The sequence below is a fragment of the Solanum verrucosum genome, unplaced genomic scaffold (assembly GCF_900185275.1).
Source record: "Solanum verrucosum unplaced genomic scaffold, falcon-dt-bn FXZP01000067.1, whole genome shotgun sequence".
Lineage (NCBI taxonomy): Eukaryota > Viridiplantae > Streptophyta > Magnoliopsida > Solanales > Solanaceae > Solanum > Solanum verrucosum.
Genome location: NW_026020175.1, coordinates 1,228,764 through 1,243,401, shown reverse-complemented (window position 1 = coordinate 1,243,401; position 14,638 = coordinate 1,228,764). Strand labels below are relative to the sequence as shown.

Here is a 14,638-nt window from a genome sequence, read left to right as displayed (position 1 = left end):
TATTTGTTTGATTTTAAATCGACATAAAATTTAAGAAAGTAAAGAATAATTTTGAAATTTATGATATTAAACTAAAGATATGTAGAATGTATCAAAATTTTCATTAATCTTGTAATCTTAAACATGTGATGTAGAAAGTTAATGTACCAAAATGTCCTTTAATCTTGTGGTCTTAAACATATGAAGTGGAAAGTTGAAAATAATTAATTGTTATCAACAGGGGAAAATGTATTTTTGTAAACAAACTAAAACGAAAAAACAAACAAAAAAAATTACTAAAACAGAGAGAGTGTATCTACAGAATAGTTCTTATGATTTGTCGTTTAAAAAATTTAAAATATATGATGGATAGCATATCAATTGACCTAACACAATTGATTGACATAAATATTCAAATTACAAAACATGTAGAATTTTTATGTGCTTGCTTATACTAATATTTTTTAATTTGAATTTATTAAGTGGCATTTGCTCTATGTTCACAAGAATGAATTGTACTATTAGGGATCGTTTGATACGAGAATGGAATAGACAAAGTTATTCCATGGGATTGAAATATCTTATGAGATTAATTAGTTTATTATATATATGCGATAATTTATTTTATCATTATAATACAAATGAGATGAATAATCTTGAGACTAACTAATATGACTAATCAAACTCATAATAAAATGATCTTGCATATCCTCATACCAAACAATCATTAATACATTTAATCTCAATTTGTTGGACCGTACTTGCACGGGCATATAACACCTAATTTAAACAATAAGCAGCATGACTTTCAAGATAATTATGTAGCCATGGAAAAAAAATCATTTTTTCTATTTTTCGGCTATATTGCACAGACTTTATGTTTTATACTTTTTCTATATTATTTTTAAATTAAGTAACTAGATAATATAGGAGTAATAATAATAATAGTAGTAGTAGTAATAATCAAATTTAGAATTCTAAAGAATCATTAATAAAATTATTTTAGTAAAATACACATCTAATTAAAGTTTTCTTAAAGAGTGTGTCAGGTCAATAAGGATCAAGTAATATGAAACGTAAGAAGTGCTTTTTAGTAAACTTATCATTTTACCAATCATTTTTAAGTGTGTGTCAAGTCAAACATGAACTAATAAAAATAGAAAGTTTAAAATAGAATTAATTTTTTTTTTTTCATTTTTATCTTTAGTAGTAACTTTTCTTAACCACCACAAACACCTCAATTATGACACAAAAAAAAAAAAAAAAAAAGAGTAAGAGCCAGTTTAGATTTTTGTTAGTTTATCAGTCAAAAGTAATAAACTATAAATTCTAACTCCGATTTTAAACTTATTTTAATCATTTTAGCTTAAAACAATGTGCTTATAAACACTTTTTTTTTTTATTTACCCAAACACTCTAGAAGTGCTTTAAAGCTATTTTGACTTACAAATACTGAAAATAAGTTAATCCAAACGGGCTCTAAATAATATTGCATGAAAAAATTATATCTTATTAAAACATAAATAATGATAATAGTCAAACATTACTTCTGATTAATATTTTCTTAAAAGACATATATATGAAAAACACAAGTAGTATTTTGAGATGAAGGGGGATATGTATATGATCCACTTTTGATGCTCCTAATTATAATCCATCCATCCCATATTAATTATCATGTTTCTTTTTCACATATTCCTTAAAATATCATAATTAAAAATATATCTTTGCTCCCTTTGTCCCATGCTATTTTTCATGGAGAAACATAATTTGGCGATAAGGTTTATTGTTAATCTCTTATTTATAACTATAGAAAAAAAAAAAAAATTATGAGGAACGGCGAGAGCTATAGTTAAATAAGATAAATCTTGCTTGACTCTTACTCTTTATATTTAAAAATATTTTATAAGTAAAGGTCTATGAAATAGATTTAAAAATTATAGTATTATAAAAGGTTTTTAATTTTATTTTTTTTGATATTATTAGGATAATATAGATATTTGTTAAGCTGCTTTGTTGTTACTAACAAAAGGAACAGGACTTTAATAGAGGTCATATAGGATAGTCGAGAGACAATTTGAGTAATGGACTTCATTTTCGCTTATCAAAAGTTAATAACTAATCTTTAAAGTTAAATTTAATTTGATTAATAACTCTATTTTAAAATCAAATTTATATAATTAAAAAATATATATGAGAAATATTAAAAATTGTAATTTTTCTCATGTTAATATAATAAGAAATACATTTTAAAATATTAAGTAAATTTCACATAATTTAAATCTCAACAAATAAAAGAAAATGTTGCATAAATTAATGGAAGGAATATGAATTTATGTAAGTGTTTATGAATATTTTTTTCGTTTTTGGATTCCATCAAAACAACACCAAGACACCTTATATTGCATAAATTAATGGAAGGAAAATGAGAAAAAAAAAACAAGAGATAATTACATTATAGTGTAACTCATAAAATTACAATAATTTAGTTAAGGTTTTCAATACTTACCTAAATTGGCTCAATTTTATGTTTTCCTCCATAATAAAACTCCATCATTGCTATCAATTGATTCTTATTAATATTTCTTTCATAAATTCACATTAAAGGCATCTTATTTTTTATACTTTCTACCATAAAAAATTGGGATTGAATTTCTATTCCAAGAATCATCTCAATAATTCACTTTCGATCTCCATCTCAATAGACTTATCAAAGACATTTATTTCCCACCTTGCTTCATAATGAAAGTCCACTATTGCTAACATATTCTCATTAAAAAAAACTCTACAAACTCAACTGAGGATTGATGTTCAGCCATTGTTAAAGTTCGAATATTCAAAGTTTGATAATTGATTTTTTGCGAACAAACTTTGTTTCGAGTGGACATTGTTGCAAAAGATCGATTATGTATTGAGAAGTATAATTCTAAATTTTGGGTGATGGTGAAGTTTTTGAGATGTTTTGAAATGAATTTGGTACTTGTATATGAATGTATAAATACCTCTTATAATTTTTGTATACCGGATATATAATCTTGTATATCAAGTTTTTAAATATTTTTATAAAAAAAAAATACATGAAAGTTCTGTATGTTATTTTATTTCGGATGTATATTAGTGCATATCGAATTAAGTTAGGTCATATTTTTACAATATAAGTTAAGTAATTGTATTTTTATAAGATATGTTCAAACATAATTCACTAGGATCTAATTTTATAGCTATGTGGTGAGTGAGCTTTGTCTACTACGCTTCTTGTCATCGCGTTTCTTCACCAGAGAGGCCATGTTCATTGGCCATATAAGTCAACTACGATGAGGACAAAAGGATTCTAGATCCTTCTTTTAAATTCCTCTTTTTTAGTTTCTTGTTTTTCAAGTTTATTTTTCTTCATTTTTGTTTTTAGGTTTGGGCTCATTATTTGGGCTAAGACAAAATTCATATTTTATTTTAAAGAAAAAATTTCATAAATAGCAAAGAGCTTAAATTTAATTACATTCTATAACTATAATTTGTTTAGTTACGTTTCATATTATAGTTTTGTTTGCTATGGGTATTTTTGTTTGTCAATATACAAACATGGTAAGTATATACAAATTTTGTATTAATACATTAAAAAAAAAATCAGAACTTTGTTTGTATATTTCGCTTGCCAATACACAAAAGGGGTAATTTATTATGAATTCATAACTTATACAAATCAAATGTATCAACAAATTGCTTACAAATAACTAGGGTAAGCATATACAAATTCTGAAGCATATATAAAATCTGAATTTATATAATCAAGAGCAGAATTATACAATTTCTAGATTTATACAATTAGAAACCGAATAACAAAATTTTGCAAAACGATTACTGCAAATTACAATTTTTCTCAATTATAGCTACATTACATAATATACTCTAAAGGTTTATCATTCCGCATAAGTATTCCTATTTTGAATAAATGGCCTGAAGGTTGCTTTAATTAAAAGAAAAAAAGTCATAATTCAGTATGGATATGAAACAAAAATAAAGAATAACATAATTTGACTAAAAAATGGAGAGAGAAAAGGATAAATGAAAGAAAAGAAGAAGAAAAATTAGAAAAATAAAAAAGAAAAGAACAAAAAAATAATGATTAACTACATAAATTACAATGGAACATATATATATATATATATATATAAAATAAAATTTAGGGACATCAAAGTAAAAAAACATAACTGTATAATTATAATTAGTACAAAAGTTACAATAGAATAGAAACACTTATGTTATTTCCCAAATATAAATAGAAATTATAAGTCGAAATCTTAGAAGAGGTTTGTGAAATTATTCTCGACAAATAAAATTAGTTACATGAATATGATGGCATTAACTTATCAAAAATCTAAAAGAGAGTTGTACACGGCAACCATATGACTATTATTAACATATATAAAATCATACATTAATTACAAGGGACCCTTAACCTCATATATTTATATGGCTAATATTGAACAAACTTTATTCTTCATATATTATGTATTATTTATTTATTTTTATTATATATATATATATAGAAGAGAGAAGCCACAATCAATATCTACATCAACAAAGAGATCATTTTCCCTAATGGAAACCATTGTTAAGCTTTCAATCACTCTTCTTCTTATTCTTACACTTCTCACCAAAGGTAAATGCTTCTGCCTTTCTGATTTTAATAACAATACTTCATTTTTTTTTTTAAAAATAGTTAATTTACTTGCATATATAATCATGAATTTCTTTTCTTTTCATATAAAACTTGGTCTGTAATATTACTCTTTAAAAGGGGTGCTAGTAGTAGTTTTTTTTTTTTTTTTTTTTTTTTTTTTTGTGGTGTAAGGAAATAGAAGAAAACTTTAGTGATAAATAATAAAAAGATTTATTAGTTTATGAATAAATTGTTTTTGTTAGATCTATAGATTCCAAAATTTCAATATTCCTTTGGCTAATAGGTTATGTGTCATCATTTGTTTAGACTATTTCTACTTTATATTTTGTTATTTTTTAACTTGGTCTAAATTGACCCAAACAAAAAAATCAAATCAAGATGAATCGTTTTCCCCAAATAATTTACACTGCAACCAAGGGTGTTGTGATGTAGTGATTATAAAGTTGTTGAGAATTATCGCGTTTCAAGTTTATATTTCAGCGGAAATAAAAATATTAGGTGATCCTTCTCATCTGTCTTATCTTTAATGAACGGAGTCTTCTGATAATTGATACTTGTTGTAGGTGAGAGGTCATGACATATTACATATATCATATCAAATTAATTGAGATGCATGAAAGCTAGCCCAGACACTATAATCATGTAAAAGTAATAATTTTACACAATAATATTTTCATTGATTTTGTCAAGATGGAGTATCCATTTTTTTTAATGTGGATTTCAAGTTTTCTTTTATTCATGGTAAAAAAATCTTTCATTTGAATGTTCATATTCAATTCCCTTTGGCCGGCCAATTGTGTCCGTTTAGATAATTAAATACAAAAACAAGTACTTGTAGACCTCGCGCTAAATCATTAACTGACCTATTATTTCTTTAAAATACCAAATATTTTGATACAATTTTTAAACGACTAGTAGTTATTTAGGATAGGAAGAAGGTAACATTATAGTGGGATAATTCAATTTCTTTAGACCTGATTTTTATCGTTAAAATTACCATGATTTAATTGGAATTGATTGCATGCCTCTTTCATTCAACACCTAAAAACTAATAATTTTATATATCTTCTTAATTGAGTGAAGTGCTTCACGGATGTGGAGCACAAACACACAAAACTTTTAACCTAACAAAACTTTTCGCTTAGATGACACTTGAGATGTATTTTTATAATAATTGAACAAAAGTGAGTTGTATTAACAAAAAAAGCCCCTTTCTACTGAGGAGTAAAAAAAGCAAAATAAGTTGGTCTCTCCCCTTATCCATTCTAAAGCAAAAAATAATGTCATCATTCTGATCATGACTTGCAAAAAGAAAGAAGAGAAGGAACTCGAGCTTTTCTTAAATTCAAGCGATCTTTTCACAAGTGTTTGCCTCCTATTCAATCAGGGATAGAATCGATTTATCAGCGTATTTTATATATTTATATAAATTACTCGATTAATCAACGAAGTGTATGAAATATATAAATAAGACATGTAAGTTGTTTAACAAAAATAAAAAATGAATGTTTCCTCATGTTTATTTGTGTAGGTGTTTGTAGTTGTGGTTTGAACAATATAACAGTTGGAACAATAAGGAGTGGTGTAGAAATAAAGGGAAAGCCAGAATGGAATGTGGTTGTGGTGAACAATTGTGATTGCCCAATGCAAAAAATGGTATTGTCTTGCAATGATTTTCAGACAACAGAGCCAGTGGATCCAACTATTTTCAAGCCTTTGGGAAACAATGAATGTAGTGTCAACAATGGCAATGTCATACCAGGAAAGAATACTGTCAACTTCTCTTATGCTTGGGATCCTCCTTTTTTCCTTAGGCCAACTTTTGTTACTACTTCCTGTTGAAACTATAAATCACTATATAGAGGCAGATTTACTATAGTTATATGAATTTTAATGAGAGGGCTTATACTTTAAATATAATAATATTCGATCGTGGAGAAACCATTAAAAACCACAATATTGAACAGCTACAAGTCAGAATCTAATTATCCTATAAGCATCAGGCGAAACGTGATACAGTTTAATCAGCCACAACTTATTCTACCAGCAAAGAGCAAATCCACCATGAGTTATCTTTCAGTGATGTGCCTTAGCTTCAGCCTTCTTTTGAGACTTGGCCTTTGCCTAGAAAAGAGTAGAGAGGGGAAATAGTGTCACAATTACTCTGATTGAAAAAGGCAAATCAGCTAGAATTAACTATCATTACAAACATCTCTATTGAAAGAAAATAATATATTGCAACAGTTGCTACAAGGATAAGTAGCACAATATAATATAACAATGCTATCCTCATAACACACCACTTTTGTGAATTTCTAGGAGGAATTAACAACATATTATCCAGTAGAGATTTGGGATCAACCCTTAGATAAAGCACCCCTCCACTATGAAGGAGGAGGAGATCACCTAACCCAAATAGATCCATCTCATTTAAGGTGACAAGCATTCATTAAAAATAAATAAAAATCAGAGAGCACCAAGATTAGTATTTGAGTCCAGAGGATGCAGTCTTACAACAGCTTGGATAAGAGGCCAGTGCCAAGTTTAAAGAAATCATCCAGACTTGCAAAATCATGATTAAGTCATAGGAGCAAAGTGACATGGATTAGCAAAAGAGAAGACAACTCAAAATATTTTTCTCTATAATTCAGCAGAGGAGTTCTTGAAGCAATAATAAGCAGGACCTATGACCCATATGCTTGCACGTGAATGGTGTTCAATTATCATCAAATTATCATTATGGGGATTCTATTATAATTTTTATTTTTGATAACCGAGAAACCCTCAAGGACTAGTGGTACAAGGTTCAAAAAGCAGTAGATAATCGATCTCCTTTATGCACATCTCAACTAAGGTGACAAGCATTCATTGAAAAAAAATAATCAGAGAGCACCAAGATTAGTTCTTGAAGCAAATAATAAGCAGGACCATGATCCGTATGTTTGGAGAGGAATGGTGTTCAATGATTATCAAATATGGAGATTCTATTTATTTATTTTTTGATAACCGAGACATCCTCAAGGACTAGTGGCCCAAGGTTCGAATTGGGTAAAGAAAGGGAATAACTCATTTGCAGTTGCAATTGTAATAATGGAGTGAATGTTGAGTTGCTAAAGTCTAACACATCTATAAGATGAGTGTCACAGAGATGTGGGTGCTAAGATGGATGTGCGGTTATACAAGACTAAACAAGATTAAGAATGACCACATTCACGAGAAGGTTCAAGTAACAAATCGAGGATGAAATGAGAGAAAGTCACTTGAGATGGTATGATCATGTTACGTTGATTGCCTGATGCCCCGATCCATAGATATGAAACCATGGTAAGTGAAGATGTTACAAGGGACAAGGTAGACCAAAATCATTCGAAAGGAAGTTGTCTCGAAGGATCTACAGTTTCTTGGCCATGCAAAGTCAACAAACAATGGAGCACAATGGAAGAAAAAGATCTAATAAAAGATATCTTTTTTGTTTTTTTGACGACAAGGGAAACCCGCAACCGCTACCCTTTGGTTGCGCATAGGGTAAAACCCTCGCTTCTATGCAATAGCTCGCAAACCACACAAGAGAGGTAACCCGCACTAAGTAAACCCGGTGCGACGAGCTCAACCTAGAAGGCAAACCCCTTGGCAAGGGGTTTCGAACTTGTGACATCCAATATGGACGTCCCAAACCCAAACCACTGGGCCACCCTAAAGGGTTCTAATAATAGATACCTATTAGTTGAAAATATGATTTAGTTGAGTTATATCTTTTATTTTACGTCCTATTTTTTCTAGGAGTTGCTTAGCCTTTCAAAGATTTAGCACCTATAAGTTGAGAATATATTTTAGCCAAGTTAGCACTTCCATTTTATATGCTATCTTTTTGGGAGTTGTTTACCCTTACAGAGATTTATACATCAATAATAATTACAACAAACATCTCATATGTACTTTTATTTTTACTATTGTTTCTTTTTTTAAAAAGAAAACTATTTTAATTGTTATTTTTATTTTATATAATAATGGCCTTAGATGTGTTTAAATAATGGTCAGTGAAGATTTATATACCTAACCCAACTTGTTCGAGACTAAGGCATTGTTCTTATTGCGCAATTACGATTTTAAGATATTAAGATCTTGGATTGTATTCATCGAAATTGTGTTTTGGCTAAGTTAGGCATGCCAAACACAAAGAGATGTGCATTGTTAAAAATACAAAAAGAGAAGACAAGCGAGTAGAGATTACTCTACTCAGGAAATGGATGATAAAGCGCAGATGACTGCTTCCACCAATCTTGTGGTCTGAAAATCTAGAGATCTGATGCTTCAAAACAAGATTGGGGAAAGGAGTGGTTTCCAATGAATATTTTTCTTAGTAATACCAACATTTACTTAAGCAGCCATGTGAGTAGTATTTCTCTAGCTGCTGTCTTGCTGAAACCAATTAAAGTTTGACAATTTTAGTCATGAGCCTAGCAAGTCGAAGGATTATTCGGGTCATTTTTACTGATCAACTATGTGAGACTTGATGCGTAAGTTGGAGGATCATTTTGGCTAAAATCTTCGCAGCAAAGTCAAAGTAGAAAGACTAGCAATCAGTCCTCAAGTTCATACTTATTCCATCAAGTTCTTTAGAAAAACATTCAGTTTCTACATTCCGATATGTAATTTCACTTTAGAAAGTTAGTCTTGTCTTATTAGTCACCTCATGAACAATAATACCTAGCAATTGATCCACTCATCTACTTAGGAATTATTTCAACAGGGCTTGTTATCATATCTGGAACAGAAAACATAACATCATATCCAATAAAAGAAAAGAAAACAGTGCAGGTTGAAACTTCCAGAATAATCGATTAACCAACTATGCCTCAATTCGAGACTGGTCGGGTTGGCTATAAGAATCTTACTTATCTGCTCTGCTCCATCCATTAGCCCATTTAATTTTATAAGAAACTCTTAAATGCCAGGTTTCAATTCAAAGTCTATCAATCAACCAACATTGCAAATCCTAAACTGTCTAGGTTGGCTACTTAAACCAACTATGTCTGTTCTGCATTACACACATGCTCATTTCATTTTACATGAGGCACTAAATGTCTGCTCCGCGAAACTCAAAGTGAATCATAAGATTTAAGGAACTTCAAGTAAATGATCTGATGAACTAAACCCCGTGCAAAATCTGTATTCGGTTAACCAGCTATGCTTCAATCTCAGAATAGTCTACACAAATCATCTATATCAATCTCGCTTTATTCAGTCCCATTTCATTTCAGTACCCTACGTAATTACTAATCAAAAATAAAAAAATTCAAAAGGGGAGGAAAATACCCTGAGATACTTGAGCTTAACGCTTCCATAAGCGAGTCCAAAGGTAAATGCTGATGCGCGCGCCACCTGCCGCCAACAACCACAACCAAAATAGTTTAAGATCAAAAATTCATTTTAATAAAGGAGATTTTTATTCAGATGTACAGTGAAGTAGTCGTAAACGGATCAAAGTGTAGAAGACAAAAGATTACCAGAGCAAGAGTGCTGGTTCCTGAGTATGGTGCTGGAAGAGGCGCCATTTTCGACTGCAAATTGAGGAAAATTGGGATCGGAGAAAGAAGCTTCTAGATCTCCTTTAGAAGCCCTAGAATTCACAAACCCTGAGCTTGTGAGTATCAGTTTTGTGATGACGAGAGAGCTGCAATCGAATGTGCGCACACGCCTATTAGGAACCTGAATGGGTCGTTTGGTGCCTAGATTGTCTTTCAACTAACCCTTTGGAAGAGTGATGGATAAGAAAAAATAATTCGATTAAGTTTTCAATATCCCTAATTTTTTGTTTGGTGGCAAAACGTGCGATAGTTATTTTTATTAGTGGGTGGAATATTAATATTAAGATAAAAAAAATTGTAAGATAACAAGAATATCATTTCAAACCCTCTTTTATGCATCATTTTAACATACGTGTATTATGTATATTCAAATAGTTTTTAGTATCATTTATAATGATATTCACAATCTTCACTATACGTTACTTTTATGATTATATTTTTTTTTCATTAAAAAATATGCTATATAAATATATTTTTTGTTTATGAATATATTATACGTTGAATTTATTTGACTAGTTCTTATGTTTATTTATATTTTGACTTCTCTTAAAATGTTCACTTCACTGTTGAATCACATAGTTTTAACTAAATAGTCTTATCATCACTTGAAAATTTGTATTTTTTATATCAATTAAAATGAAGATAATCTTGATGTTTTATAATATACGAGTGATATGTGCTTAAATAAAGTGACATCAACAATAAAATCTTTTTCACTCTAGCAAACCTAAGATTAAAATTTTATTTTTAAGCTAAATAAGATAGATGTTTTATATTTAAAAACATACGGTATAATTATGAGAATGCACACACAAAAATATTTAAGTTAAATTAGATGAGAATTTTATTTTTAAGAGTGATTAACTAAAGCTTGTAAAGAAACTATAAAAAAAAAAAAAGGGAGGATATTTTTGTAAACACAACTTATTCTTAGAAATCACCTCATACATGTTATTTGAATATGACCAACCAAACAACCTATAAATATAATCTTAGCATAACTAATCTCATCATAACTTATAAGTTATATCAGCATAACTTATTCCATCTCTTCAAACTAGATAACCCCTAAGTTTAGCACTAACTTTATCTTTTTTGCTTATTTATTTTGAAATAAGTTAGTGTATAATTAGTATCGGGAAATTATCTTGCCAAATAATGGAATAATGGCATCAAAACTAACAATTTCTAACTAAAATAATAAAAGATAATCAAAATATCAGTGTAATCTCACAAATAAAATTTCACCACCAAATTCAATGTAATATCATAAGTAAAATTAATTTGGAGAGGATAAAGTAAACGTAGATATTACCCCCACCTCAAAGAAATAGAGAGTTTCTTTTTAATAAACCTCCGACTTATGATAAACATATCCAAGCAGTTAGGAAAATGAAATGCATGAATGAGAGTAGTAGCAATAACGAAATGATCTGAAATGAAGAGAAATATATAATGTACAAAGGAAAGAACAATAAGACAACAAAATAGTGCGATAATTAAAATACGCACACACCAACCACAGGTGATAATCGAAACTGACTAACAAGGACTGTGGGGATGTGCTAATACTGCTAATAAGAAAGAATGTCCAAATAGGAGCAGCAAGTCTATCCCATAAGAAAACGAGAGAATGTTCAACTATCAACTAATCTTCTACCCTAAATTGTGACATCTGAACCCTAGCTCCTATCCAACGTCATGTCCATGGTAAGCTCAAGATGTATCATTTTTTTTTAATCACCTTCACCAATACTTCTTTGGTCTACCTTTACCTCTCATGATATCCGTTATTGTCAACCTCTAGCACTTCCTCGTAGGGGTATCTACATTTCTCCTCTCCACATGTCTAAACCATCTCATTCTTACTTTGCTCAACTTGTACACCACTCAAACCTTGTCGCGAACATCTTCATTCCTAATTTTATCTCTCCTAGATTGCACACACATCCACCTAAATATCCTTATCTCTGTAATTACAAGCCAATATTTAAATAAATAACGCAAATGTATGATGTTTTAAATTATTCATAAAAAATAAATTCATTATATACATATATATATATATATATATATCAATTTTTATTTACTAAAATAAATTTCAAGTCAAATAGTATCAATTCTAAAAAAAATAGAATCAAACCTTAAGAATATTGATTAATTTAGTTGATTTGGTTCAGTTTCAATTTGAAATAAAATTTTTAATCAAATCATGAACAGTAACCTTATTAATAGGATACGATAAATATCCAATTTAATAGTCAAAACAAAAATCAAGCTTATTGGAACACTACTTTTATTTTAAAAAGAAAAAAAAAAAGTTGAATCTATTTTTTTTCTTGAACAGTACCTTTACTAATAGGATACGATAAATATCCAATTTAATAGTCAAAACAAAAATCAAACTTATCGGAACACTACTTTTATTTTTAAAAGAATAAAAAAAGTTGAATCTATTTTTTTTCTGAAGTTTTTATTTAAATGAGTCACACAACATAAATTAAAATAGTAATTGAGATTTAATTAACATTGCAAAACGAGTCACACACAGCATAAAAAGAAGAAAAAAATGTCAGAAGTGGGATTTGAACCCACGCCCTCTTACGAAGACCAGAACTTGAGTCTGGCGCCTTAGACCACTCGGCCATCCTGACTTATTGTTTGCAAATGCAAAGTTAACGATTATATTATAACAAAAAAACCATAAAACTTTAGGTATCTATAATAATAGAGTTTTAACTATTTTAATTGAAATCAACAAGAAGTTAGGCGGTCGTTTGCACTATCATTCTAGAGAAGTTGCCCATCAAAAACAAAATTGTTTACAAAATATAATAAGTTTTTTATAATAATATTTTCCTAAGCATAATATAATATATTTAAATATTTTTGAAGATATTATAAATGGAAAAAATTAATAATTAAAATATGAGGCACCAACGGTATCTTTTAATAACTATACCTTTATCACACAATCAAGACATAAGATATGGAATCAAATATATATATATATATATATATATATATATATATATATACTAGAGGAATATGGCCCGTGCTACTACAAAGATTTGAATAATTTTGGCAAAACAACAAGGTTCTATTCACATTTTGGAATAACATGTAGTGGTAAATGCTCAAGTACAAATCCTTTATTCCCTTACATTGTATATACAACAAAACTATCTACAACTCATACTATTTAGACATCATATATTAGTGATGTAATTTTCCATCTTTATTTGTAGATAAAATTATCGAATAGAATCTGCAGAGATAACTCAGAAGTTAAAAGCATGAAAAAGTTTGATAAAGTACGTAATAAGCTGATAATTTAAAGGGAGATTTCTAAAATTTTGATGCACTATCACTGAACACATTTGTGTGCACTCATTCAATGCTACCATGCCAAAGTTGTCTACATAAAGACGGAGAAATAAAAAATCCAAACCAATAAATATAGATTTTACCATCTTCAAAAAATAAAAAACGCATCACTTTTAAGTGTGTTCATTGGTCAACCACATGAGATTTACACCAATAACTAACATCATAGTATATTTACCAAACACAAAATCTATACTCTTTCAATTCGATTATTTGAATTTTGTCAAAAGTGACTCATCAATCTAGTTGCTTGCAACAAATACAAAATTTGAACTTGATAGTCTAAATTGGCATAGCCCCTTGTTGGATGGAGGACATGCAGTCCCTAAATTTAAACTTAATTCAGCCAGTTTAAATGTTACAGTAACAATATTATATTTTTCAAATAAAAAATAAAATGAAAATTTCTTTAAAAATAGCTACTTCAACCTTTAATGAATTTTGTTAAAAGAAACTAACACTAAGCTAGACCTACAGCTAATAGTATGTATATATAAACAAAATCCAATCCAATTTTGATTAATAAATAAAGATCAAGTTTATTGGTTTAGAAAATGCATAAAAGATGAATTCCAGAATAATGAAATTTCATTCTCTTACACAAGATCCCACCTTTTTGGTTCATCATTCATATACTACATAATCATTTCTTTACAAGCCCCCTCTTATATTGTTATAGTCGCAGCTAAATCAATTTAAATTTCATTTGCTTAAAAACAACTAGGAAAATTAGGCAACCCCTTTAAAAAGACATTTTTAAAGAAGGTTAGCTCTTTTTTCCTATCAAAATAATGGTAAAATCCTAAGAGATGCAGTGCCAATTTCTTCTTTGATGCTGAGGAAGATATGGGAGAAAGAATACACATACAAATTATAGAGAACTTGAGAAAATGATACATGCATGAAATATTTCTAAAAAGAAAGTAGGATTGATGTGCAATGGCTACAGCCTACAAGACATATACTTGTCATCGGTAATGAGTAATGACTCATTACTGGTTCA

General features: G+C 29.0%; 2 protein-coding genes and 1 non-coding gene across 3 annotated transcripts; 1 reads left to right on the top strand and 2 right to left on the bottom strand.

Moving 5' to 3' along the window:
- The first annotated feature begins 4,530 nt into the window (after nt 1-4,530).
- On the top strand, nt 4,531-6,521 carry LOC125828924 (protein TAPETUM DETERMINANT 1-like). The gene is made up of 2 exons (XM_049508231.1): nt 4,531-4,639; nt 6,192-6,521. Exons 1-2 carry the CDS (start codon nt 4,579-4,581, stop codon nt 6,500-6,502), a joined length of 372 nt encoding a protein of 123 aa, XP_049364188.1. The 5' UTR covers nt 4,531-4,578; the 3' UTR covers nt 6,503-6,521.
- An 8-nt stretch (nt 6,522-6,529) lies between these two features.
- On the bottom strand, nt 6,530-10,363 carry LOC125828926 (uncharacterized). Its single transcript, XM_049508234.1, has 3 exons — nt 10,168-10,363; nt 9,977-10,042; nt 6,530-6,784 (listed from the first exon to the last, which is right to left on the bottom strand). The coding sequence occupies exons 1-3, from the start codon at nt 10,213-10,215 to the stop codon at nt 6,737-6,739; spliced, it is 162 nt and encodes a 53-aa protein (XP_049364191.1). The 5' UTR covers nt 10,216-10,363; the 3' UTR covers nt 6,530-6,736.
- A 2,455-nt stretch (nt 10,364-12,818) lies between these two features.
- On the bottom strand, nt 12,819-12,902 carry TRNAL-CAA (transfer RNA leucine (anticodon CAA)). The gene has a single exon. It is a non-coding gene; the product is annotated as a tRNA-Leu (tRNA).
- Nucleotides 12,903-14,638: the final 1,736 nt, after the last annotated feature.